Source organism: Tursiops truncatus, chromosome 13 (assembly GCF_011762595.2).
Source record: "Tursiops truncatus isolate mTurTru1 chromosome 13, mTurTru1.mat.Y, whole genome shotgun sequence".
Lineage (NCBI taxonomy): Eukaryota > Metazoa > Chordata > Mammalia > Artiodactyla > Delphinidae > Tursiops > Tursiops truncatus.
Genome location: NC_047046.1, coordinates 9,188,236 through 9,211,331, shown reverse-complemented (window position 1 = coordinate 9,211,331; position 23,096 = coordinate 9,188,236). Strand labels below are relative to the sequence as shown.

Genomic DNA, 23,096 nt, shown 5'->3' with positions numbered 1-23,096 from the left:
GCCTTGTTGGAGACTTGGGATTTTATCTGAGGGTAATGGGGAGCCATGGAAGGATTTCGAATAGTGATATGACCATGTGTGTCCTCTAGAAAGATCCCTCTGGCCTCTGGGTGGAGGATGAGCCAGAGCATGGCCTAGAATGTCACTGGCAAGACCAGTAAATAGGCTACTGCAATAGTCCCAGCAAGTGATGATGGTGGCTCACTAGGCTGGTGGCAGTTGGGGTGGGGATGGACAAGCTTGAAAGAAGCACTCAGAAGTTAAGTGACCCCTGGATGGGGTAAGGGTTAGGGTTAGGGTTAGCGTTAGGGTTAGGGTTGTTGGAATTTCCAGGAGTGGATTAACTCATCTAGGAAAAGTAAGAAAGTCAGAGGGCCTGGGGTGGAGCTCTGGGGGAACCCCACGTTTGAGGGGGTTGATGAAGAAAGTGCACTGTGATAGGCTAAATAATGGTCCCCCAAAGATATCCATGTCCCAATCCCTGGGACCTGTGAACATGTTACCTCACATGGCAAAAGGGAGTTTGCAGATGTGATTAGAGTTAAGAATTTTGAGATGAGGAGATTATCCTGGATTATCTGGGTGGACCCCACATAATCACAATGGTGCTTTTAAGAGGGAGGCAGAAAGATGAGAGAGAGACAGAGACTAAAGATGCTGTGATGCTAAGATGAAGGAAGAGGCCAGGAGGCAAAGAATCTGGGCACCCTCTAGAAGCTGAAAAAGGCAAGGAAACAGATTTTCCCCTAGAGCCTCCAGAAAGAACGCAGCTGTAGCCCAGGGAGGCTGACTTTGGACTTCCGACTTCCAGAACTGTAGGATGATAAATTTATGCTGTTTTTAACCACTGAGCTCTGAGTGTGGCACCCACTGGGGAAGCGTAGGAGGCATGGTTTGAGAGGTGGGAGGAAGCCAGGGGAACAGTGTCTCACTGGGAACTAGAAAGTAAGGTGCAGGAAGGAAGGTGAGACCGATGATCGGGGGTGAGGCTCAGGCCTCTGTGCTTGACAAGCTCCTGTGTGAATACTGGTCACTGTGCCTCCTGAAAGTTGAGGACATTTGGACAACCCAGACCAGGAATGCCAACAGAACTCCGCAGTGAGGGCAACGTTCTGTGGGCGTGCTGCCCAACATGGCCGCCACTCGTCACCTGTGCGACGTGGCTACTGCGGCTGAAGAACTGAGGTTTTAATTTCACTTAATTTTAGTTAATTTAAATGGATATAACCACACGTGGCTTGTAGCTCCCTACCGGATAGGACCTGGCACTTTCCAGGCCTAGACCTCACTTGGCTGCAGGTCTGGAAAGAGGCAAAGAGGTTCTGACCTGCTTGGAATCCCCTCTGGAGTGGATGAAGGTGGACAAGGCCTTGCCTCCTGCTCAGAGCAGGCCCTGGAGGCCTCGGGCCTTGGCTGCTGTGGGGTCACACTCACCCCCCTTCTGCGACTCGATCTCCTTCTTGGCCTGCTCCAGGATGCTCTTGATGGCGTCATCCGAGCCGGTCTCTGGTGTGCGGATTCTCGGGGTGATACTGCCTGGGGGAGGAAAGGAGGCATCTGCTGTGGGGACCTGCATGTTGGGGATCAGTCCCTGGAGCTGGGCAGGGTGACAGCCTGGTGCCCTCCTCTGAGGGCCAGACCGTGAGTATGTGTGGCAGGACCATCACTTTGCTAGTCTGTGTGACAAACTGTGGACCTACAAGTGATTCTAGCTTGAAATAATAACAACAACAACAAAACCCACTGACGGCAGCCACCATCAAAGCTAACAGTTCTCAAGAACTTACTACATGCTTTATGCTCATTTAACCCCCGCCATGAGGCTGACAGATGGGGAAACTGAGGCACAGAGCAGCTAAAGTGGATTGCCTGAGGTCACTCAGTAGATGAATGCAGAGCTGGACACAAACTCAGGTGCTTGTGAGGTCAGAACTTGGGCCCTTCACACGGATTACCCTAAAAACTGAGTCTGGCAAGGTTGGCAGTCACCCAGGCTGTCGTACAGATGGGTAAACTGAGGCTTGGCGGTGCTCAGCGGGTATCTGCCAAGGCAGCCCCTGGGGCCCAGACTTCTCCCACGTTATCAGCCTGAACGGCATCACAGCGGCCAGAGGGGGAAACTGAGGCACAGAAAGGCAGAGTCACTTGCCCTGAGTCACACGGCTGTGAGGTGGCAGACCCAAGGCTCTGAACCCCGAGCTGTGCTCTCAGACCCCAGCCAGCCCCGTGCCCTGGGCTGGGTCGTGGAGACCAGGTCTGAGCCTGTGCGTCACAGATGGGCCCTCGGCCGGCACTTACCTCTTTGCCGCACCTGGATGGTCCTCAGAGCCAGCACATTCTGCTCGTCTGACAGGAACTGCTTCATCTTGATGAAGGGCTCCTTGCCCTTCACCGTGAGCTTGCGCCAGGGCTTGGGCCGGGCCAGGATCTCGCTGACCGAGCCCTGGGACAGGCCCAACACGTAGTGGCCAAACACCCGCTGCCCGATGTTGTGTTTGAGCAACTGCTCCTTCACCTGGAATGCGATCTCCGCCGTGTCCAGCTGCTCCTCCTCTGCCCCGGCTCCCGCTGTGGCCACGCCGCCACCACTGCCCTCTGCTGGCTCAGGGCCCCCGGGCGGCTCAGGGCCAGGGGCTGGGGTGGCAGGGGCTGTGGGCGGCTTGGCGCCATAGAAGGCCGGGGGGAACACCAGCAGGCCTCCCGCCTCCCCCTTGAAGGCAGCCGGGGGCATCATGTGCTTGGACAGCAGCGTGTCCCCTGCCAGTCTCTCCCCTGAAGCCAGGCTGGGGAAGGGGGACAGTGAGAAAGTCCGAGGGCCATCAGGGCCGAGGCCAGGGCCCAGCAAGGGCTGCCCTGGGCTGGGGGACAGGGGGTCTTCGGGCCCTGGTGGCGGTGGGAGCTGTGGAGGGGATGGGTAGGACTGCTCCGTGCCCAGAGAATCCTTGATGGCAACATCCTCTGAAGGGTCTTCCTCTAGAACACCAAGGCAGACAGACAGAGGAAGAGAGGAGAGACAGAGAAAGACAGAGAGGTGGATAGTGATGGGGAGAGACAGAGACAGGGAGAGAAATCACAGAGAGACAGAGATAGGAAAACAGAAATAACAGGGGAGAGACAGAGACAGGCAGAGGTGGAGAGACAGAGACAGGCAGACAGAGACAGTGAAAGACAGAAAGCAACGAAGGACAAAGAGATAGAAAGAGGGAGACAGAGAAACACATACAAAGAGACAGAAATTTGGAGGGAGAGGAAGGGGGCACAGGGCAGGAGGGAGTGGGGACAAGTGCTATAGGCGTCTGGCAGCGCGAGGCGCCAACACTGGCTGTTTCTGCCACACACACTCCCTGCCCCCTTCTCTGATCCCCATCCTTCAAGGCTCGGGCCAAATGCTAGTTCTGGGGAGCCCCCCTCCCACCATCAAGCACATCAACTGAGCACTCGCTATGGGCCCAACACCTTGCCCTGGGAGGATTAACCCCCATCCCAGAGCAGGACAGCCCACTTCCTGGGTGCTCACCCTGCACCCCTTGTCTATGCGTTTGTATTTCCCATGCTGCTAACTTACTCCACCCGCACAGGGCCCATTACTGCCCCCACCTCACAGATGAGGAAATGGAGGCAGCACACAGAAAGTGTCGGCTGGGGCCACATGGCTGAAAGGTCATGAAGCCACTGTGTGAGGAGAAGGGGCGATGTAGGGGAGACAGGCGTGTCTGCAGGCCGTGCCCAGGGGTCTGCTGTAGGGGGTGCAGTGTGAATGCCCTCCTTGTCCCGTGACCTCTTCTACTGCTCTCGAAGGCTAGGGCATGAGCAAGCCCTTCGGGGGACCTCAGGAGGGCCTGAGTGAGCTGTGTGTCCCTGAGTGTGGGCGTGGATGTGGGTGGCACCCTGTGGGACAGCTGCCTGCTGGCTTAGCTGTGGATGGCGCCCAGCTCAGCCCCTGGCACCCAGGAGGCGCTCTATCAACATGCCCGCCTTTTATCCATCATCCTCCGGCCCATGTGGAAGGCAGTGGTCTGAGGGCATGGAGGAGGCCAGAGACCCGCGGGCAGCTCCCACCCCAGCCCCTCAGTCCCAAGAGCACCCCTCCTCCCCTACCAGGGCTGGCCAAAAGACCAGGCTTTTCTAGAAGGAATTTCTGCGCAGGGAAGAATGCCTCCTTTGCCATGAGCAGGGAGTCTTCGGGCTTTGCCATGCCCTGAGGAGACAAGAAGCAGGGCTGAGAGGGCATGGCTGGTACAAGGCTCTCAGGGGCAGCCTGCCCTGTGGGGAAAGTGGCGGGGACACTCACCTGGGGGAGGCTGCAGGTGTTGGAGGCCAGCTTCATGGCTTTGAGGATGCTGCCAGAGAAAGTGGAGAGAGTGTGAGGCCAGCCAGTTCCCCAGGCCGGGGGAGAGGCACTACGACCTGCTATCTTCCCTGATTGACAGCAAGGACCCCAGCCCCCAGGACCCCATGTAACACGGGACTCAATGGACAACAGGCCTTAAATAGTGGGCTTGTGAACTGGTCTGCTGTCACCTGGAGGAGTGTGGCTTGAGCTCATCTGATTAAGGCATCATCCCCCTGCCCAGTTACAGCACCAGCAAGGCTATGTTTTCCCACAGGCAGCTCTTGATGACAAAGGTCCGGGCATGACACCCAAGGTGCCAGTGGAGAGTTGACAAGGGTAACACAAAGCGGGGTCTGGAGGGAGGGAGGAAGATGGTGAACTTTGCCGAGGGCCCCTTGCTATCTTCCCAGGCAGCCGCGCCCCACACAGTACCTCAGCTCTGTTTTAATTTCTTCATAGTCAGACTGTGCCTGAAGCTTCTCTTCCAGCTTCTAGAAGAACAAAGATGGTGAGGCTGGTCCACGTCCTTCTGCCTGGGGACTCCCCGCCCATCTCGCATCTGCCCACCTCCTCCCCAAGACCTACTTCGATGGCCTCTGACTTGGCCATGAGCTGCCGCTCTAGGTCTGCAATCTGGTTGGCGGAGGTCTCCTCCAGCTCCTGCAGAGAGTTCTGGAGGTGCCGCACATCCTTCAGCAGCCGCAGGATCTCCCGATCCTTGGAGGCCAGGGCAGCCTCAAGCCGAGGGCCCGAGCACAGAGCGAAGTTCACCTTATCCTGGGCACAAACAGGGGCTTGGAGGGGCCGGGAGGTGTGGGGCAGGGGGCTGCAGGGCTGCTGTGCTCCCTGGGGTGACTCAGCCCCTCTTACAGGCCTGTGGCTTTCCCCTTACCACTTCTAAGCCTTTGCTCAGGCTGGTCCCACCTGCCTGGATGTCTTTCCCTCTCTTCTTGAAAAGAAATAAGGAGGGAGAAAGAGTGGTCAGAGAAAGTATTTTGGAGGAAGGTATGTCTAAACTGTGATGAAGTTCAAGAACAAGTTAGTGATTTGGAAAGTTGCTTGGCAGCCTCTGCTAAAGGTGAAAATTCGGTGCCCTAAGTCCTGGTGGAATATATGCAGGAGAAATGTGGGCACTTGTGCACCAAGACACAGGATGTGAACGTTCACAGCAGCCCTCTCTGTAATAGCTCCAAACCTGAAACCCCCCAGAGGCCTACCCACCAGAAAGTGGACAGACTGTGAAATACTCACACAACAGAATACTAGACAGCAACAAAAACGAATAATCTACATTTACTTGCAACACAGTATGATGACTCTGCCAGATATATCATAGAGCCAAAGAAGCCAGACACCAAAGTGTACGCGTGATTCTATTAAGATCAGATATCAAAACAGGCAAAACCCATCTGTGCTGTTAGAAGTCAGGGGGAGCGGCACCTGGATGGGGTCATGAGGGAGGCTTCTGGGTGCTAGAATGTTTTATTGTTTTTTTTTTTAATATTTATTTATTCATTCATTCATTTATTTATGGCTGCGTTGGGTCTTCATTGCTGCACGCGGGCTTTCTGTAGTTGCGGTGAGTGGGGGCTACTTTGTTGCGGTGCGCGGGCTTCTCATTGTGGTGGCTTCTCTTGTGGAGCACAGGCTCTAGGCGCACAGGCTTCAGTAGTTGTGGCACACGGGCTCAGTAGTTGTGGCTCAAGGGCTCTAGAGCACAGGCTCAGTAGTTGTGGCGCACAGGCTTAGTTGCTCTGCGGCATGTGGGATCTTCCCGGACCAGGGCTTGAACCCGTGTTCCCTGCATTGGCAGGCGGATTCTTAACCACTGTGCCACCAGGGAAGTCCCTAGAATGTTTTATTGTTGATCTGGATGCTGGTTATGGGCTGTGTTCACTTTGAAAAATTCCAAATGTTGTACACTTATGACATGCACGTTTTCCCTTGTGGATGTTATACTTCAATAACACATTTATTAAAAAGGAACAAAAAGAGCCCGTGTGCCGCCAACTACAGAGCCCACGCTCTCTGGAGCCCGCGTGCCACAACTAGAGAGAACGAAGAGCCCGCACACCACAATGAAAGATCCCACATGCCGCAACTAAGACCTGACACAGCCAAAACCAAAATAAATAAATATTTTTTAAAAAAAGAAAAAAAGGAACAAAAAAGAACTAGTCAGTTGGGTGAGGAAGTGGTAGTTATAGGATGTTCCTGGCTGAGAGAACAGCAAAGGTTTGGGTTTCTAAATCGGGCCCAGGTCCCACTCCCGGCAGCAACAGACCCACAGGATTAGACCTGAGACCTTGCAGCCATGAGACACGTTAGGGTGATTCCTTCCTCATCCTAATTTGCCACCATCCCCAAGCCCCACAGCTTCTCCGGGTTTTAGGAAATGGCCCCTTTGTCCTGGTTGAAGATGAAGAGGTTTCTCTTTGACGGGACGTGAAGTCAGGCTGCCCTTGAGCTCAGTTACAAATGAATCTCAGCAGCATTACGAAGAAAAAACAACAAAGAACAACTGACCACTACCAACCCCAGTTATTCTTCTATGGAGCTAAATGCCAATTAAAACAGGAAGCGGATGCCATTAACACATTAAATTAATTAGCATCGAGCGCCACTGTTGTGCTCAGAAAAGCTCACCCCCCGGCCCAACCCAGCGAAGTTCCTCATGGCTGATTAGCACAGGCATTTGCTGGCTTCCATGGGGGTTAATTAAGAACCACTGGCAAATTCTCTCTGAGGCATCCTCATGAGCGCGCTCGCTCTCAGTCTTTCTTGTGTTCATTCTCTATGTCGTGCAGACATCAGGCACGTTGATACATACACACTGCCTCCTGGGACACGGGCACAGGTGCACACACCTATGGACACACACTGACACATGTACCTGTGGGGATACTCATGCTGAGAAGCACACGCACGGAAATGCATAGGCACCAAGGAGACGTGTCACCATCACACACACAGACGTGTATGTGCTCAGAGGCCACATGCTCACGTGGGCAAAAACACCCTGGACATACCCCAAACACACTAGTAATAGTAACACTGCGTTAAATATTTACTGAGCATAGACTATAAACCAAGCACCATGTAATCCTCTTAATAACCCTATAAGGCAGGTCCTATTTATACAGATGAGGAAACTGAGGCACAGTTAGGTTAAGGATACAGTTATTTGCCCAAAGGTCACAAACAGACACACATACACAGTAAAACACGTTCAGAGAGACTCATTCCAATATTTAAACAGAAAGACAGATACAGACACAGGTCTATGTATCAGGGTGTCAGGTGAAATGAAAATTATGCCAGCCACTTCAGGTTCATGAATGGAGGCTGCAAATCACCCTGGAGCAGACCTGTTATTATGTAAGCAATCATGAATTTCATTCCTTGATATCTGGAAAGAAATCTGGAAAGAAGGTGGACCAATTTACATAAGGAAGCCAGGCTTTCTGGGAGAGGAACAATGAAGACTCTTATTACATGACAGAAGGGTAGGTTGGGGTGGGCCTGATTAAAATCCCTTGGCAGGGGCTTCCCTGGTGGCACAGTGGTTGAGAGTCCGCCTGCCGATGCAGGGGACACGGGTTCGTGCCCCGGTCCGGGAGGATCCCACATGCCGCGGAGCGGCTGGGCCCGTGAGCCATGGCCGCTGAGCCTGCACGTCTGGAGCCTGTGCTCCGCAACAGAAGAGGCCACAACAGTGAGAGGCCCGCATACCGCAAAAAAAAAAAAAAAAAATCCCTTGGCAGGAAATGTCCCCAGGACCCAAAGGGGCACCAACCTGGAGGAATGAGAAAGATGTACTGACTAACTGGCTTAACACAGGAACCTCAGGGTTGATGACTAAAGATTGGTTCTTTGTAACATGTGGCTGGTTGGGAAACCTCATTAGAATCACCCTGATACATTTTAGGAACCCTTGGCTGATATGAGTGTCAACCTCAGCTCTTGGTAAGCAGCTCCACTGCTGTCTGGGAGGGACTGAGAACCAGTGGGGCATCCCTGTAGCGGTCCCCGCACATCTTCCAAGCAGTGTGAGACCAGTGGTCAACAGCAACACCTGGTGGCAGCCACCAAAACTGCACGACTGCTCTCTTGATCAAACTCACCCTCCTACCCACTCCTGCTGGGCATCTGGCAACTAAAATGATCCTCTTTGGCCTGACTAAATTCCAAAGTATATGGAATCAAGGTATGTGGACGCTTGAGCTTGAAAAGTTAAAAGAGCTGTGCTGTTTTTGACCCTCAGCTGGTGAAGCAAGTCACAGTGATTATGTTTAACTACACACTGACCTTGACAATTAAAATGCTATGCCCACAGTATGCACACAGAGACCCACACCCATTCATGTGCACAATTTCACACAAATGCGCAGGGTCCACCCACATATTCAAACCCACAAACCTGGCCTTTCCCAACCTTTCCCCGTGGCTCCTCCACCATCCTTACCCCACTGGGTCCCTGAGGAGAGCAGCAGGCCAGGCGGATGGAGCTGTTGACGGAGGCAAGTTGTTCCCGAAGACTTTCCACCTCCCGCTGGGCAGCCTCGGCTCGCTGGGAAGGAAAATGGGGCAAGTGTGGTTAAGAGGTGAGCGGGGCCACCCTGGATCCCACCCTGGCCCTCCACTGCTTCCCTGCACCGTCTCAGGCAGCAGCTGGGAAGGCAGGTCTGAGGGCCTGGGGTCCTCCTTTCTGGGTCCTGGACCCTTGAGTTGGCTCTTGGTTTCCCTGGTGTGTATCCAAGAGGAGCTAGAACATTCCCTCTTCACTAGGGCAGGAAGGGAGATGCTGTCTTGATGGAACTGGCAATTTTTCACACGTTCCCAGGCCACTTCTGTCTGCCAAGTAAACTTCAGGCCTGGCTAGTCAAAAGGCCAGAGTTTGTCCCCAGCTCCTGTGCCATATGGTGTCTGCAGAGGTGGCTCACAAGCTGTTGCAGGCCCCTGGGCAAGTTACTTCCCCTCTCTGAGTCTTAGTTTTCCTTTTGTGAAATGGGGGCAATGAAACTGTAGAGGAGTGTTGAAATACATCTAAAATCAGAATGCCACAGTTTACTAAACTGAATCTTAACTCTTCAAAAATTTCTAAGAAAAAGCTTGGAAGGAAGCATCCAAATGTTAACAATGTAGACTTGTGGCCTGGAGAGAAATCTGTACTTTGTCTCTCTTTCTGGTTGTATGACCTTGGGCAAGAAACTTCATATCCTTGGCCTCAGTTTCCCTGTCTGTAAAATGGGCGTCATAAGAGCAACTATCTCATAGGGTTGTTCTGCAAGTAAGTAATTTGGTAAAATACAACTCATTAGGTATCTCATCTTGATGCCTGACACATACAAATGTGTCAATAACTGGTTTACTTTATTAACAACAACAGGGTGTATGGGATCTTGAACTATGGAAAATTAAAAGAGTTGCAGTTGTGTCTTGACCTCCAGCTGGTGATGCAGGTCATAGCAATTAAGTTTAACTTACACACTGACCTTAGCAATCAGGATGCTGTGCCCACTATACGCGCACAGAGATCCACACACTTCCGCGCGCACATTTCATTGATTTACGTTTTAACTGATTTGTTTATTAGTATCCTGCCTTGTTCCAGGAATGGTTTGAGTTAGGAGTCAGTTTTGTTTTGGGAAAGGTTTTGGGCATGTGGGGTTGTAGAGAAAACATTTTTATGTTTCCACAAAGGGCATACTGAGCAAATGTGACTGAAACTTGGGATCTGGGCTAAAAGACAAGCCTTGGAGTTAATACATGACTGATTAGCTAGTGATAACTCCAGAAAGATTCACCTCCTGGGAGATGTCTGTTGACATTTCAAGGGGGGATGAGACCCAGACCGTGGAGACACCCCCTGGGTTGTAAAGCTGGGTTTAAAGCTACTAGTCTTATCTTCCCCTGGAGAGAAGTATTTATATTCCAAATGCAAGAAACCCAGGATCCTTGCCCTTCTGTTCATCATGATACTTGGGAGTAGATTTCTCTCCCTTTCTCAGAAGGTCCCTCTACTATACTATACAACCACCCAGATTCATATTTGGGTGGTTCCTTGCCTACAGCACAAACTCTGGTGCATGTAGGAGGATATCTGGTTCTCGTCTTGTCACCCCAGGGGAAGAACTGGGGCAAACTGGCATGGTTTTTACTATACAAGTAATAATGATCTGCTCTGCTCCAGAATCCTCTTGTTCACATTTAGGATAGTATTAATAAATACAGATATTAAAGACTAAGATGATGACATTTACTTTTTTCTCAGTACTCTACAATGAGCAGGTTTTAGTTTTATACTCAGGAAAAAATAAACAGTATTAAAAATGCTTCCTATTCAAACTACTCTAAGAACGCTCTTCTTAAGCCCACTTGATTGGCAGAGATCCAAAAGTCTGACGACACACAGTGCTGGCGAGGCTATTGGGAAACGGGCCCTCTCAGACCTTGCTGGAGGGAGTGTGTACTGGCACAACCCCATGGAAGGCAGTTTGGTCACATTTGCCAAATTATAAATGCACAGCTCTTTCACCCAACGGTTCCACTTCTAGGAATTTGCCCTATACAGTGGCTTGGGTATGTATGAAATGGTATCTGTACAAGGTTATTCACTGCAGTATGGAGGATGATGGTAAAATACTGGAAATACCATAAACGTTCATCAATAGGGTATGAGTTAGACCAGAGGTTGGCAAACTGCAACCTGCTGCCTGTTTATGTAAATAAAGTTTTACTGGAACACAGCCATGCCCATTCGTTTCCGTATCGTCTATGCTTCACTCTACCACTGCAAAGCTGAATAGTTGTGACAGTGACTTGCAAGGCCGAAAATATTTACTCTCTGGTCCTTTATAGAAAGTTTGCCTTCCCCTGGGTTAGACGATGGTGCGTCCATGTAGTGCAACACGACGCAGCTGTGAAGCGGAAGGAACTGCTTTATATACAGATACGGAACAAGCTCTAAGACACATACACGAAAAAGTAAGGTTCAGGAGGGTGTACGTAGTATTAATAATTATTATTTTTTTAAAGTTGCTAATTATTCTCTTAAGGATATGCATACCAAGGTTGTGATGACTTCTTTCTTTTATTTATTTTTGGTCACACGGCATGTGGGATCTTAGTTCCCCAACCAGGGATTGAACCTGGGCCCTCTGCATTGGAAGCATGGAGTCTTAACCACTGGACTGCCAGGGAAGTCCCTCATTTTTGTTTTAGAAAGGGGTAAAAGTAGATATTCATGGGCTTGTGAAGGGATCTCTGGGAGGAGACCCCAGACACTGTAACAGAGGTTGCTAGGGAGAGGGGAACTGGGGGCAAGTTCAGGGAGGGGAGATGGAGTTTCCTGGCTATGCCCTAATGTGCCTTTTTCAGTTTTGAACTAAGTAAATGGATTACCTATTCAAAAAATTAACCTAAAACACGTTATTTTTTCCAACCTTCCTCTGCAGGAGGGAGCACCCTGTCCTTAGGCTGGCACAGCCAGGCATCCGGGCCTTTGCCTCTGCTGTGCCCTCTGCCTGGAATGCCATTCCTCAAGAGAACAGCGCCTGGGCTTTAGAACCCAGCTGCAAAGTGTCCTCCTAGGAAGCCTCCCTCAACCACCCCCAGGGAAATGACCACTTGCCCTGTCACACTGCTGACCCCTCCTGGCCATGCCCCTGGCTGCTGGTGTTGCAGGGGACCGGGGAGAGATACAGTAGGCCCGCAGGACTCCAGACCAGACCCTTATGGCCACATCTTACCTCCTTTCAAAGTCCTGCCCAACTTTGTCCTGCAGATGGCAACACATCTGAAGCCAGAGGAAGGCAGGACGCGGGAACCCCATTTATAAATGTGAAAACTGAGACTCGGAGAGGCTGAAGGACTTACAAGGACCCGGGCTGGGACTAGGATATGGGGCCCCCAGGGAAGGTTAGGGCCCACACAGTGCCTGCCTGGTGATCGAGTGAGGAGGTTGGTGGAGACCCCAGGTGGGGATGGAGGGAGAGAAGCAGCCCCGGGCTTGTCCCTCGTCACCGCCCTCGGCTCTATGGAACATAGCTCCTCACTCAGTCTGGTTGAGAGAGACCCATGTCCCAGCTTAGCCTGGGGATGGGCCTGGGATCTCTGGTCACTGCTCTGCCTTCCTCCCACGGGGAAGGGCACTCGTCATGCTCTGCAGGCTGCTTCCTGGCCTTTACCAGGGCCGTCCCGTGCCTGGAATCCATCCCTCTACAGTCTCAAGTTAACTTGTCAGGTCTCAGCTCCACGACCCTTCCTGTGGGATGTCTTCCCTGACCCCTGAGTCTGGGTCTGGTGCCCCTTCCCCAACCATTGCTGCCTGCATCACCCTATTTCTGAGTGTTCTGTCTGTACCCCACCCTCCTTCCTCTGGGAACTCAGGGGCTGGGTCCCAGACAGCTCCCAGCCCCAGCACTCAGCATGGCATGTAGTTCAATTAATACTGATTGAGCTCAGCTCCCTCCTCTCCGCCTGGCCCGAGACCCCCGCCCCGGGGAGAATGAGACCCCAGCACACGTCTCCTCACCTGATTAGCTTTCTCCAGGTTGGTCATGATCAGGCCGACTTCATCTGCCCTGAGACAGAAAGACGAGGCCCTGAGGAAGGGATTCTGGCAGCCACCAGTGCCCCCGCCATTCCTGAAACCCCCCAGCCCCTGCCAACCCAAGGGTGTTGCAATGGAGGCCTCGAGAAGGCTGCCTTCCATCCTTCCTACTGGAGAGAAACCAAGCTGGGGGGGCGGGGAAAGAATCCAGGCTGGGGGGAAATGAAAATGGGGCCTTAGCACTGGACCCCTTCCAGGCAGCCTGGCCTCCCATCTCCCCCAGGGGTCCACTCTCTGAAGGTGCCACAGAGCTACACCTTCCAGCCTTTGCCTCTGCTATGCCTTCCACCTAGATGCCTTCCTCAAGAGAACAGAGCCTGAGCTTTAAACCCAGCTGCAGAGTGTTCTCCTAGGAGGCCTCCCTCAACTACCCTCATTTATTTTGCTGCCTCACCACCCCCTTAGGTTGACAGCGCCTAAAGGATTGGGACAGGCCTCATCCACCTCGGCTGCCCCTTTGCCTAGCAAGGGGTGGGGCCACAAGGGGCCTGCAGGGAGCATTTGGTGACTGAACGCCACACATGTGCTACACGCATGTTCCAGTTCAAGGCCTTCTTTGCATAAGCTGTTCCCACTGCCCAGAGCACCTTTCCAAGCATTCTTCATGTGGCCATCTCCTTCCCATCTTTGAGATCTCATTCTGAAGGTCATCTCCTCAGGGAAGTCCTCCCTGACTACCTGGATAATAGGACACACCCCTCCATGTTATTCTCTCTTGCTGCTCCTGTTTTTTCCCTTCATGGCATTTACCACGTGGCCACAACAGTGTCAGGCATACAGTAAGTGCTCAACAGTGTCTGTGAATGAAAGACTTTATTCCTGTACATCAGCTAGTGTCTGTCTCCTCTCCTTGACTGAGGACAGGCCCATGTTCTGGTGTTTCCTCCAGGGACCCAGCATAGCACTGGGTAAACGGTAGGTGCTAAATAAGTGTTTGTGGATTAAGTTATATCTTAAAGCCTGAAGAAATGTTGAGTCCAGAGTAATTTAAGTTAATGACACTTGGCCCTAAGGGTTGGACTGTGAAGCTGGGGAGTGGGGACAGCCCCTGGAGGCTGGGGCAAGGCAGAGGCCCATGACTAGCAGAGTCCGCTTAGCTGGAAACCCAGAATGTCCTTTATAGCTTGTGCTACATGGATGGCACCACAAATAAATGCTGAACAGCTGTGAGACTATGCGAGTGTGGAGCAGAGAGTACTTAATTAAATGGGTGTCTCAGGTAGAATCCGAGGGAGAATATCAGAAAGAGGAGGCATGTCTAGTGTGAGAGGCAGGAGGCGTGTCTGGGAGGGTCAGAGGGACGACGCATGTCTGGGAGGGTCTGAGGGAGGAGGCATGTCTGGGAAGGTCAGAGGGAGGCGGCGTGTCTGGGAAGGTCAGAGGGAGGAGGCGTGTCTGGGAGGGTCAGAGGGAGGAGGCGTGTCTGGGAAGGTCAGAGGCAGGAGGCGTGTCTGGGAGGGTCAGAGGGAGGAGGCGTGTCTCGGAGGGTCAAAGGGAGGAGGCGTGTCTGGGAAGGTCAGAGGTAGGAGGCCTGTCTGTGAAGGTCAGAGGGAGGAGGCGTGTCTGGGACCGTCAGAGGGAGGAGGCGTGTCTGGGAGTGTCAGAGGAAGGAGGCGTGTCTGGGAGGGTCAGAGGGAGGAGGCGTGTCTGGGAAGGTCAGAGGCAGGAGGCGTGTGTGTGTGTGTGTGTGGGGGGGGGGGGGGTCACAGGGAGGAGGCGTGTCTGGGAGGGTCAGAGGGAGGAGGCGTGTCTGGGAAGGTCAGAGGGAGGAGGCATGTCTGGGAGGGTCAGAGGGAGGAGGCGTGTCTGGGAGGGTCAGAGATAGAAGGCGTGTCTGGGAAGGTCAGAGGGATGAGGCGTGTCTCGGAAGGTCAAAGGGAGGAGGCGTGTCTGGGAAGGTCAGAGGGAGGAGGCGTGTCTGTGAAGGTCAGAGAGAGGAGGCGTGTCTGGGAAGGTCAGAGGGAGGCAGCATGTCTGTGAGGGTCAGAGGGAGGAGGCGTGTCTGTGAAGGTCAGAGGGAGGCGGTGTGTCTGTGAAGGTCAGAGGGAGGAGGCATGTCTGGGAGGGTCACAGGGAGGAGGCGTGTCTGGGAGGGTCAGAGGCGGGAGGGTCAGAGGGAGGAGGCGTGTCTGTGAAGGTCAGAGGGAGGAGGCATGTCTGGGAGGGTCAGAGGGAGGAGGCGTGTCTGGGAGGGTCAGAGGCAGGAGGCACACCTCAGCATGGCATTCACTTACTTGGATGCCGCCTCCTCATCGTATTTCCGCCGCAGCTCCAGCAGCTCTGTCTGCGTGGCCTTCAACGCTGGGAAAAATTAAAGTGCCGGAGTAAGGCCCTCCACCCCCAGGGAAGTGGAACCTGCTCCCCTTCTCTGGGGCCCGGAAGGCAGAATGAAGCTTGGAGTAGTGAGGAAAGATTTTTCTTTCAGAACTGGTGACAAGCAGCGAGTTTCCTGCCCCTAGAAGGGCTTCTAGCTGGAGGGAGGGCTGTGGCATAGCCAGGGTGGGGAGGGCAGATGACATGATTCTCTATGAGTCTATGAAGCTCAGGGGACCCAGGTAAGTGGAGGGGGCAGTCTGTCCTGGGACCTGGCGTATGAGCCCCCTAACACCTTTAAGGTCACTCCAGGACCTGGGTGGGGTCGTCCGTGCATGAGCTCACCCACCCTGAGGCCCAGCCCTGGAAGTGAGGGGACGGGAGGGGCAACGAAGTCAACAGATACATGTATATTACAACAAATGAGGGATTTCTCATAAAGTTCCAGATTTCTGATTTCTCTAGCAAAATGGAAGGGACTGGCTATACTGGGCAGTGCCTGGCTGGGGCTCAGCAGTGGCCACCTCTTTAGATCAGCCTGGGTTCTCCAGTTTGACCCACACCTCACCCTTCCCTATTGCATATCCTAATCCAGCCAGCTTGGCTGCATGCCCGGCCTCTGTAGGCACTGCATTTGCCACCCCGGATTGAATTCTATCTCAAACCCTCTCTCCACAGTAGTACGACCCCCGGGACTGGGGCTCTGATCCCTGCTGGGTAATGTAGGTCTTTCCTCTCCCTTCCCAAACTCCTTTCTTGCCGTCCTGATTCTAGAACCCCTGACCCTGTGTTCAGTGTCGCTGCCCCCTCCCACTCCCCCTGGGCCTCCTGGTCTGACTGGCTGGGGCGCTGCACGAGGGCAGGGGACATGTGCCAGATACACACCTGAATGTAGGACCTTGATCTTCTCCTCGGCTTCCCCCAGTCTGGCTGCCAAAGTGAAGGCCTGTACTTCCTGAAGGCCCCTGTGAAAAGACCTGGTGTGTGGACCGGCCCATCCTGGCTTCCTGTCCCCACTCCCACTCCCTGTACAATCTGCACCTCTGTCTTTTTAATGAGTCCTTAAACATGACAGTCAGGCACTTGGCTGCCCTGCGGTTTTGCTGACTGTGTGGCCTCCATTAGAGCTGGTGCCCAGTTAAGGTTCTGTAGCAGCCAGTGACCTTGCCTCTCTGGGCCTCAATTTCCTCATGTATAAAATGGGTTTCTGATGGAGTCTGCCTCAGAGAGTGTTGTGAAGCACGTTCAACGTGGTGCCCAGCACCCAGAGTTCCCTCAGTATCACTGGTAACTATTATTGTCCCCTTGAGAGGCACTTTTTTTCCCTTTTCTGTGGCAGGAGTTTGGGAAGCCCCCCCAGCCCACTGTGGTCTAACTTGGGTGTGATGCAAGCATCCCAGCGGAGAAGGGGGACCCCTAGCTATGCTGGGGGAGGGTTTATGCAAAGCCTGAGCCTTACCTTGCTGGCTCAGTGACTCTAGGGAAGGAGCCCTGTTTACCTTGATCTTATCCTGCCCCCTCCCCCTCGCTCACTCCATTCCAGCCACACTCCCCTCACACATCAGGCACGTTCCTACCTCAGGGCCTTTGCACTGATTGTTCCCTCTGTCCCTATATACCTGCAAGGCTCCCTCACCTCCTTACGGCTTTGCTCACCTTCTCAGTGAGGCCTCCTCCAACACTCTATTTAAAACTTCAGCCCCCGGGGACTTCCCTGGTGGCGCAGTGGTTAAGAATCCTCCTGCCAATGCAGGGTACATGGGTTCGAGCCCTGGTCCGGGAAGATCCCACATGCTGTGGAGCAACTAAGCCTGTGCGCCACAACTGCTGAGGCTGTGTGCCACAACTACTGAAGCCTGCACGCCTAGAGCCCGTGTTCCGCAACAAGAGAAGCCTCTGCAACAAGAGAAGCCCCCGCACCGCAACAAAGAGTAGCCCCCGCTCTCCGCAACTAGAGAAAGCCTGCGCGCAGCAACAAAGACCCAACGCAGCCAAAAACAAATAAAATAAATAAATTAAAAAACCAAAAAACTTCAGCCCCCATCTTATCCTCGTCCTCTTCTGCTTTATCTGTCGTCACAATGCTTATCATGTAGCACACCACTTATTTATCGTTTTTGTTTGTGTTTTCCTCACTAGAAAGTAAACTCCAGGAGGGCAGAGAGTTTTGTCCATTTTGTTCACCGCTGTTGCCTAGAACAGTGGCTGGCACACAGTAGGTGGCTGCATAAATATGTGGAATGAAAAAATAAGTGAATGACAGAAAGGATAAATGTAACAATCATCATAAAATTGTCCTAGAAAGGCCCTAAGAATGCATATTTTATCACCACTGCACCAATCGTAAAGGCAAACATTTACTGACATGTGCTTCTCCCTGTGAGCACTGAGCTAAGCATGTACAGGTGTCATTTCATTTCATTCTTATGGCAGACTAGGAGTTGACACTGCCTGTGACAGTCGGTGTTAATACGTCCATTTGGCTGGGCTATAGTACCCAGTTATTCAGTCATACACGAATACGTGTATGGCTGTGAAGGCATTCTGTAGATGGGGTTAACATCTACAATCAGTTGATGTTAACTAAAGGAAAATATTCGCAATAACACAGGTGGGCTTCATTCAGTCAGTTGAAGGTCTTAAGAACAAAACTGAGGAAGAAGAAATTCTGCCTCAAGATGGCAGCACTTACGCCCACCTGACAGTTTCCAGCCTGCTGGCCGGCTCGACCAATTCAGACTGGCCAGCCTCAATCGTGTGAGTTAAGTTTTTGAAATACAACTCTTTTTTTTTTTTTAATATTTATTTATTTGGCTATGTTGGGTCTTTGCTGCGGCACGTGGGCTCTTAGTTGCGGCATGTGGGATCTAGTTTCCTGACCAGAGATTGAACCCAGGTTTCCTGCATTGGGAACGTGGAATCTTAACCACTGGACCACCAGGGAAGTCCCAAAATACAACTCTTAATTAAAAAAAAATTCTACTGGTTGTTCCTCTGGGGGACCCTGGCTAATATACCACCATTAGCCCCATTTTCTAGATGGGGAAACAGGCTCAGTGAGGTGATGTGACCTGCCCAGGGCTGGCCACTGAGCTGCTGACGTGTGGCTTGAACCCAGACCTGCATCCCCATCTCCAACCTGCATCTGGATTCCCAAAGGGTCCTGGGCAGGGGTGACTTTCCAGGTCCCCCCTCCCAGACAGGTGGAGCAGCGGGAGCCTGCCTGTCCTTCCCCCACTCACTTTTGTTTCTCTGCCTCATTTCTCTGCAGCAAAGTTTCTGTCAGGAGGGCTTTGCTGGGAATGCCTGGGAGGCGGCTCCCCTCAGTCAGCGTGGGCGCAGCCGGCGACGTCCCCTCTCTCTGTTCTGGAGGGAGAAAAAGAGGGAAAACCGCCCATTGCTGAGAGTGGCGTGACAGCCAGAGCTGCTTTCTGCAAACCAGATCGATCAACAGTGCTGGGAGAAGAATCAATTTCCCAAACTCAGCGTTGGAGAGAGCGCAGCTGTCAGGACCTGTTGTCACTGCGATCAGCTGGGTTGAGCCTTGGCGAGTGCCTGCACAAGAAAGTCAAACTCCATCGTGCCGGCCTCAGACAGCACACCCAGAGGCTTCCTTTGCCCTCTCAGACCTGTTCCTGCCTCCTTGGCCTTCTGTATGATTAAGAAAAATCATGGTAAAATATACATAACATAAAATTCACCATTTTAACCATTTTAAGGTGCACAATTTAGAGATACGTAGTATAGTCAAAATACTGTGCAACCATTATCAGTAATTCCAGAACACTGGCATCACCCCAAAAGGAAACCTGTCCCCATTAAGCAGTCACTCCCCACTCCCTTCCCTAGCCCCCGGCAACCCCTGTTCTGCTTTCTGTCGCTACGGATTTGTGTATTTTGGATATCTCAGCACTGGAATCATAACACCTATCCTTTTGTGACTTGATTCTTTCACTTAGCATGTTTTTGAGGTTCATCAAGGTTGGACCATGTGTCAGTACTTCGTTCTTTTTTATGGCCGAATAATATTCCATTTCGTGGTTATGCCATATTTTGTTTTTTCCCTTTCATCCATTAATGGACATTTGGATTATTCCCACGATTTGGCTACTGTGAACAGTGCTGCTATAAACATTTGTGTACAAGTTTTGTTTGAGCACCTGTTTTCAATTCTTTAAGGTATGTCCCTAGGAATGGAATGGTTGGGTCACAGGGTAACTCCAGATTTAACTTACTGAGGAGCCACCACACTGTTTTCCCTTCCCCAAAATTGATGGCACACGTTCAGATGCTCAGTCATCGCCCCTTACCTGCAGGTGCCCTGGGGCAGGGCCCATCTTTACAGGCCCTGTGGCAGTTCCATCTTTACAGGCCCTGTGGCAGTTCATTTGGGGATCAGTGTGTGCCTTTGGCACCGAACTTATGGAGAGAGAGTTGCTCGGGGGCCAGCCATTGAGGGTGAGTGGCTCAGGAGTTCCAAAATTTGTTCTCCCAACCTTGGGTCCAAGTGACTCAGTTAAATCCTGTCCTAGTTTTTAAGTTTCTACTGTGATCCTGGCACAGGAGGGTGAGTGTAGAGGTGGGCGGTTTGTAGAGTGAGCCCCTCTACTCTAGAGGCTAGTACAGCAGTCAGCTTATAATACACACATGCACGCACACACACACGTGCACACACGTACTGGGTACGTTCCAGGTGCCTAGGCCACAACAGTGAACAAAAAGGCAAGTTTTGACCATCATGATGCAGAATAACAAGTGTCCTCAAGGAGAAACACAGCCCAGGACCAAGGTCAAAAACTTCTGTTCTGATTCCCCACTTGGCCACCTGTGGCTTCTGTGACTCAGTTTCCTCATCTGTAAAATGAGGCCAATGACACCTCAGAAGATTGATGCCAGGAGACAGTGAGATGCTGTGTGAAAGGCACACTGCACAGAGCAAATGCTCTCAAGAGGCAATTTCCACAACTACTATTATTCTTACAGAAGGAAGTTTGAACCTCAGAGGGACCTCAGAGGAAGGAGTGACAAATTTGCTGGGGAACCCCAGAGGCTTCACAGAGGTGTGTACATATGAGCAGGGGCTGAAGAACTGCCAAGTCCTGGCTTGGCAGTGTGGTTGGAATCGTATTCTAGGTGCAGGACCAGAGTGGGCAAAGTGCTGTTATTTTAGTCACTGTAAATCTTCCCCAGAAGACCCTGCCTAGGGCCAGGCTTACATCAGGTGCTCTCTATGTAATGTGGGGAGGGGGAAGGGAGGAGGTTGTGAAATGGGGGACTGTGAGAGAGTGGTTGTTTCCTGAGAAGAGACTTTGTGTCATGCTTTCATTTGACAGGCCTCAGCCCATTTTATCTTCACTACGTGCCAAATCTGGCCCACTACCTGTTTTGTCAATAAAGTATTATTGAAACAAAGCCATGCCTACTCATTTACATACTATCTATGGCTGCTTTCACCCACAGTTAAGTAGTTGTGACAGAAACTACATGACCTGCAATACCTGCGATAATTGCTTTCTGGCCCTTTTCAGAAAAAGCTTGCTGACCTCTGAGGTAAATCCTACTCATTCGTTCATTAAACAAGAATCCCTTCACCTGACTCCCCCAATTCTCTGCTCAATTTTTTCCCCAAAGTCTTTCTCACCAACTGACATACTATATATTTTACTAACATTTATTGACACTCAGTCCCTCCCTCTAGAAGGTCAGCATGATGAGAGCAGAGATTTTTGTCTGTTTTGTTCCTGGCTGTGTCCCCAGTGCCTATGACAGTGCCTGCAGGTCAATGAACATCCAAAACTTGGACGGTTACCAATGGCTTTCACCTGCTATTTGCTCCTCCCTATGGTAACCTCCTACCTCACCTTCCAAAGGTAACCACCATGCTGAATTTTGTTCACCATTCTCTTGCTTTCAAACATTTTTATCACAACATATGTACACCCAAACACTATTATTTTTAGCTTTGCTAGTTTCTTAACTTGTCTCATTTGGGGCTGAGACAGTGCTGTGTTCACTACATCCTATTTCCCTCTCCTCCTGGGCACACAGCCAGACTACATTTTCCAGCCTCCTTTGCAGCAGGGATGTGGCCAAAGTGATGTGCGCCACTCCCACAACCTCAGTGTGATCCTCCACATTCTTTCTCTGCCTGTTGGCTGGGTGTCAACATTCACTGTGACTCTGGATGTCGAGAATTGACGATGACAGGACTACCACAGCCTGGGTCCCTGAATGACTGCGTGGAGTGTCCCCTGCAACTTCCCCTCCCTTCAAATATATTAAGCCTCTGAGATTTGGGGTTGGTCTGTCTCAGCAGAAGTGCACCTTAACCCATCCCATATCTAAAATTATGATAGAGTTGAGTTCCCTGCCCTCCTTCCCCCACAAGGGTGGCCGAGTTTGGCTGCCAAAGATCCACAGCCCACTTGTTTATTATGGACATCCTGTGAAAACCTTATCAGTACCTTTGGGGCCGAGGAGCTCAGGGTGTCTCTTCCACGAACTGTGGAGCTCTCGCCGCGGCTGCCCGCTGGGGTCGAAGCTGGGGGACTGCAGTCTGTCGTCTGGGCTGCGTGAAGCCTCAAACACAGGCACGGGGTCTGCACAGAGAGAGGAGGACAGGGGTGGTGGGAGCCCTGGGGGCCAGGGGGTGCCCCGGCTGAGGCCACAGGGCCAGGGAGCTTGGGTGGGAAGAACCATCCATAGGAGCCATCTGGAATCGCTCTGGTGGCTTAGGGGAGCAACGTGGACTTTCTGCTTTATGAGGGAGCAGATCTCCAGGCACCTGCTCTGGAGAGCAGGTGCCATCCCCATGGGTGTGGCTGTCCTGCCCAGCTGGGAATAATAATTATCATAATAACTTCATTTTCCTGATTCTATATACCATCTGTGGTGGCCATGAGATTGTGTCCTGCACACCACCGACCACAGGGAACATCACTTAGCAAAGACCCTAGCAGGCACACTCTGAAATCCATCAGTTCAAACCTAGCCTTCTCATGGGACTTCCCAGACAAGGCCTGCAGGCAGCAAGGATAGAGGTAGACCTGCTTCTGGGGGACACAAAACTGCTCTGAGGGCTGAGGACCGGCCCGTGGCCTTCCCCAGTGCTTCCTTCCTTAGGCTATAATGTGGTCTGGATGCTTTCACCCAGTTCCCCACCTCTCCTAGCTCCCTCCCTATTTTCCTTCACCCGAGGTTCTGTAATAGCATCTTTGCACATATAACCCTTGGGGTGCTTTTCAATGGATCTGGGCCAACACACCATCATTTGTGACACTCGTGGCCGATTAAATAATAGTTTTTCTGGGGGCGAGATATACACCTGGATATAAGATGTCTCCGTATTTCCCAATAGCTAAATTGAGGACACCAGGTCCTTCCACCTGCAATTCTGTCCCCCCTCCCACCCTGTCACCTAGCAAGCACTTCCTCTTCCTTCAGATCTAGAATCCAACATCTCTTCTTCCAGCAACTCCCCACCTGGGGCAGGAGGTTTGGTGTAGCATCTTCCATGTTACAAAGCCAGTCCCTGGGAATAGGTTCCCACGATGCAGCCAGCATCCCCTGGAGGCTGGCCTGGATCTAACTTGTTTTCACATATGAGGAAACTGCTCAGAGAAGCCAGGTGACTTGCTGAAGAGCGGAGGAGAGACTCAAGTCTGGGTCTCTTTCTCTGATGCCACAAAGACTTCCTGTCTCAGTGGTGTGGATATTTCGACCCCAGTAGCTGCAGGTAGGTAGGTGTTCATGGGGTCCCAAGAAAGCCAGGGCCTCCTCGCTTCAGACCAAGGGGGCTGGTCTGGTCCACATTTTTTCTAATGCCCCAGAGCCCTC

The 23,096-nt window shown here is 52.0% G+C and overlaps 1 protein-coding gene across 1 annotated transcript in view; it reads right to left on the bottom strand.

Annotated features, from left to right (window-relative positions):
- The window catches only part of CUX2 (cut like homeobox 2), a 195,001-nt gene that overhangs the window by 18,014 nt on the left and 153,891 nt on the right, over positions 1-23,096 (bottom strand). The window contains exons 5-16 of the mRNA XM_019950538.3: positions 21,725-21,859; positions 18,503-18,626; positions 16,146-16,225; positions 15,182-15,248; positions 12,870-12,918; positions 8,799-8,903; positions 4,919-5,110; positions 4,766-4,824; positions 4,292-4,340; positions 4,099-4,198; positions 2,299-2,973; positions 1,435-1,536 (exon numbers count right to left, since the gene is read on the bottom strand). Of these exons, the coding sequence (XP_019806097.1) occupies positions 1,435-1,536; positions 2,299-2,973; positions 4,099-4,198; positions 4,292-4,340; positions 4,766-4,824; positions 4,919-5,110; positions 8,799-8,903; positions 12,870-12,918; positions 15,182-15,248; positions 16,146-16,225; positions 18,503-18,626; positions 21,725-21,859 (1,737 nt within the window). The remainder of the gene's footprint in view (positions 1-1,434; positions 1,537-2,298; positions 2,974-4,098; positions 4,199-4,291; positions 4,341-4,765; positions 4,825-4,918; positions 5,111-8,798; positions 8,904-12,869; positions 12,919-15,181; positions 15,249-16,145; positions 16,226-18,502; positions 18,627-21,724; positions 21,860-23,096) is intronic.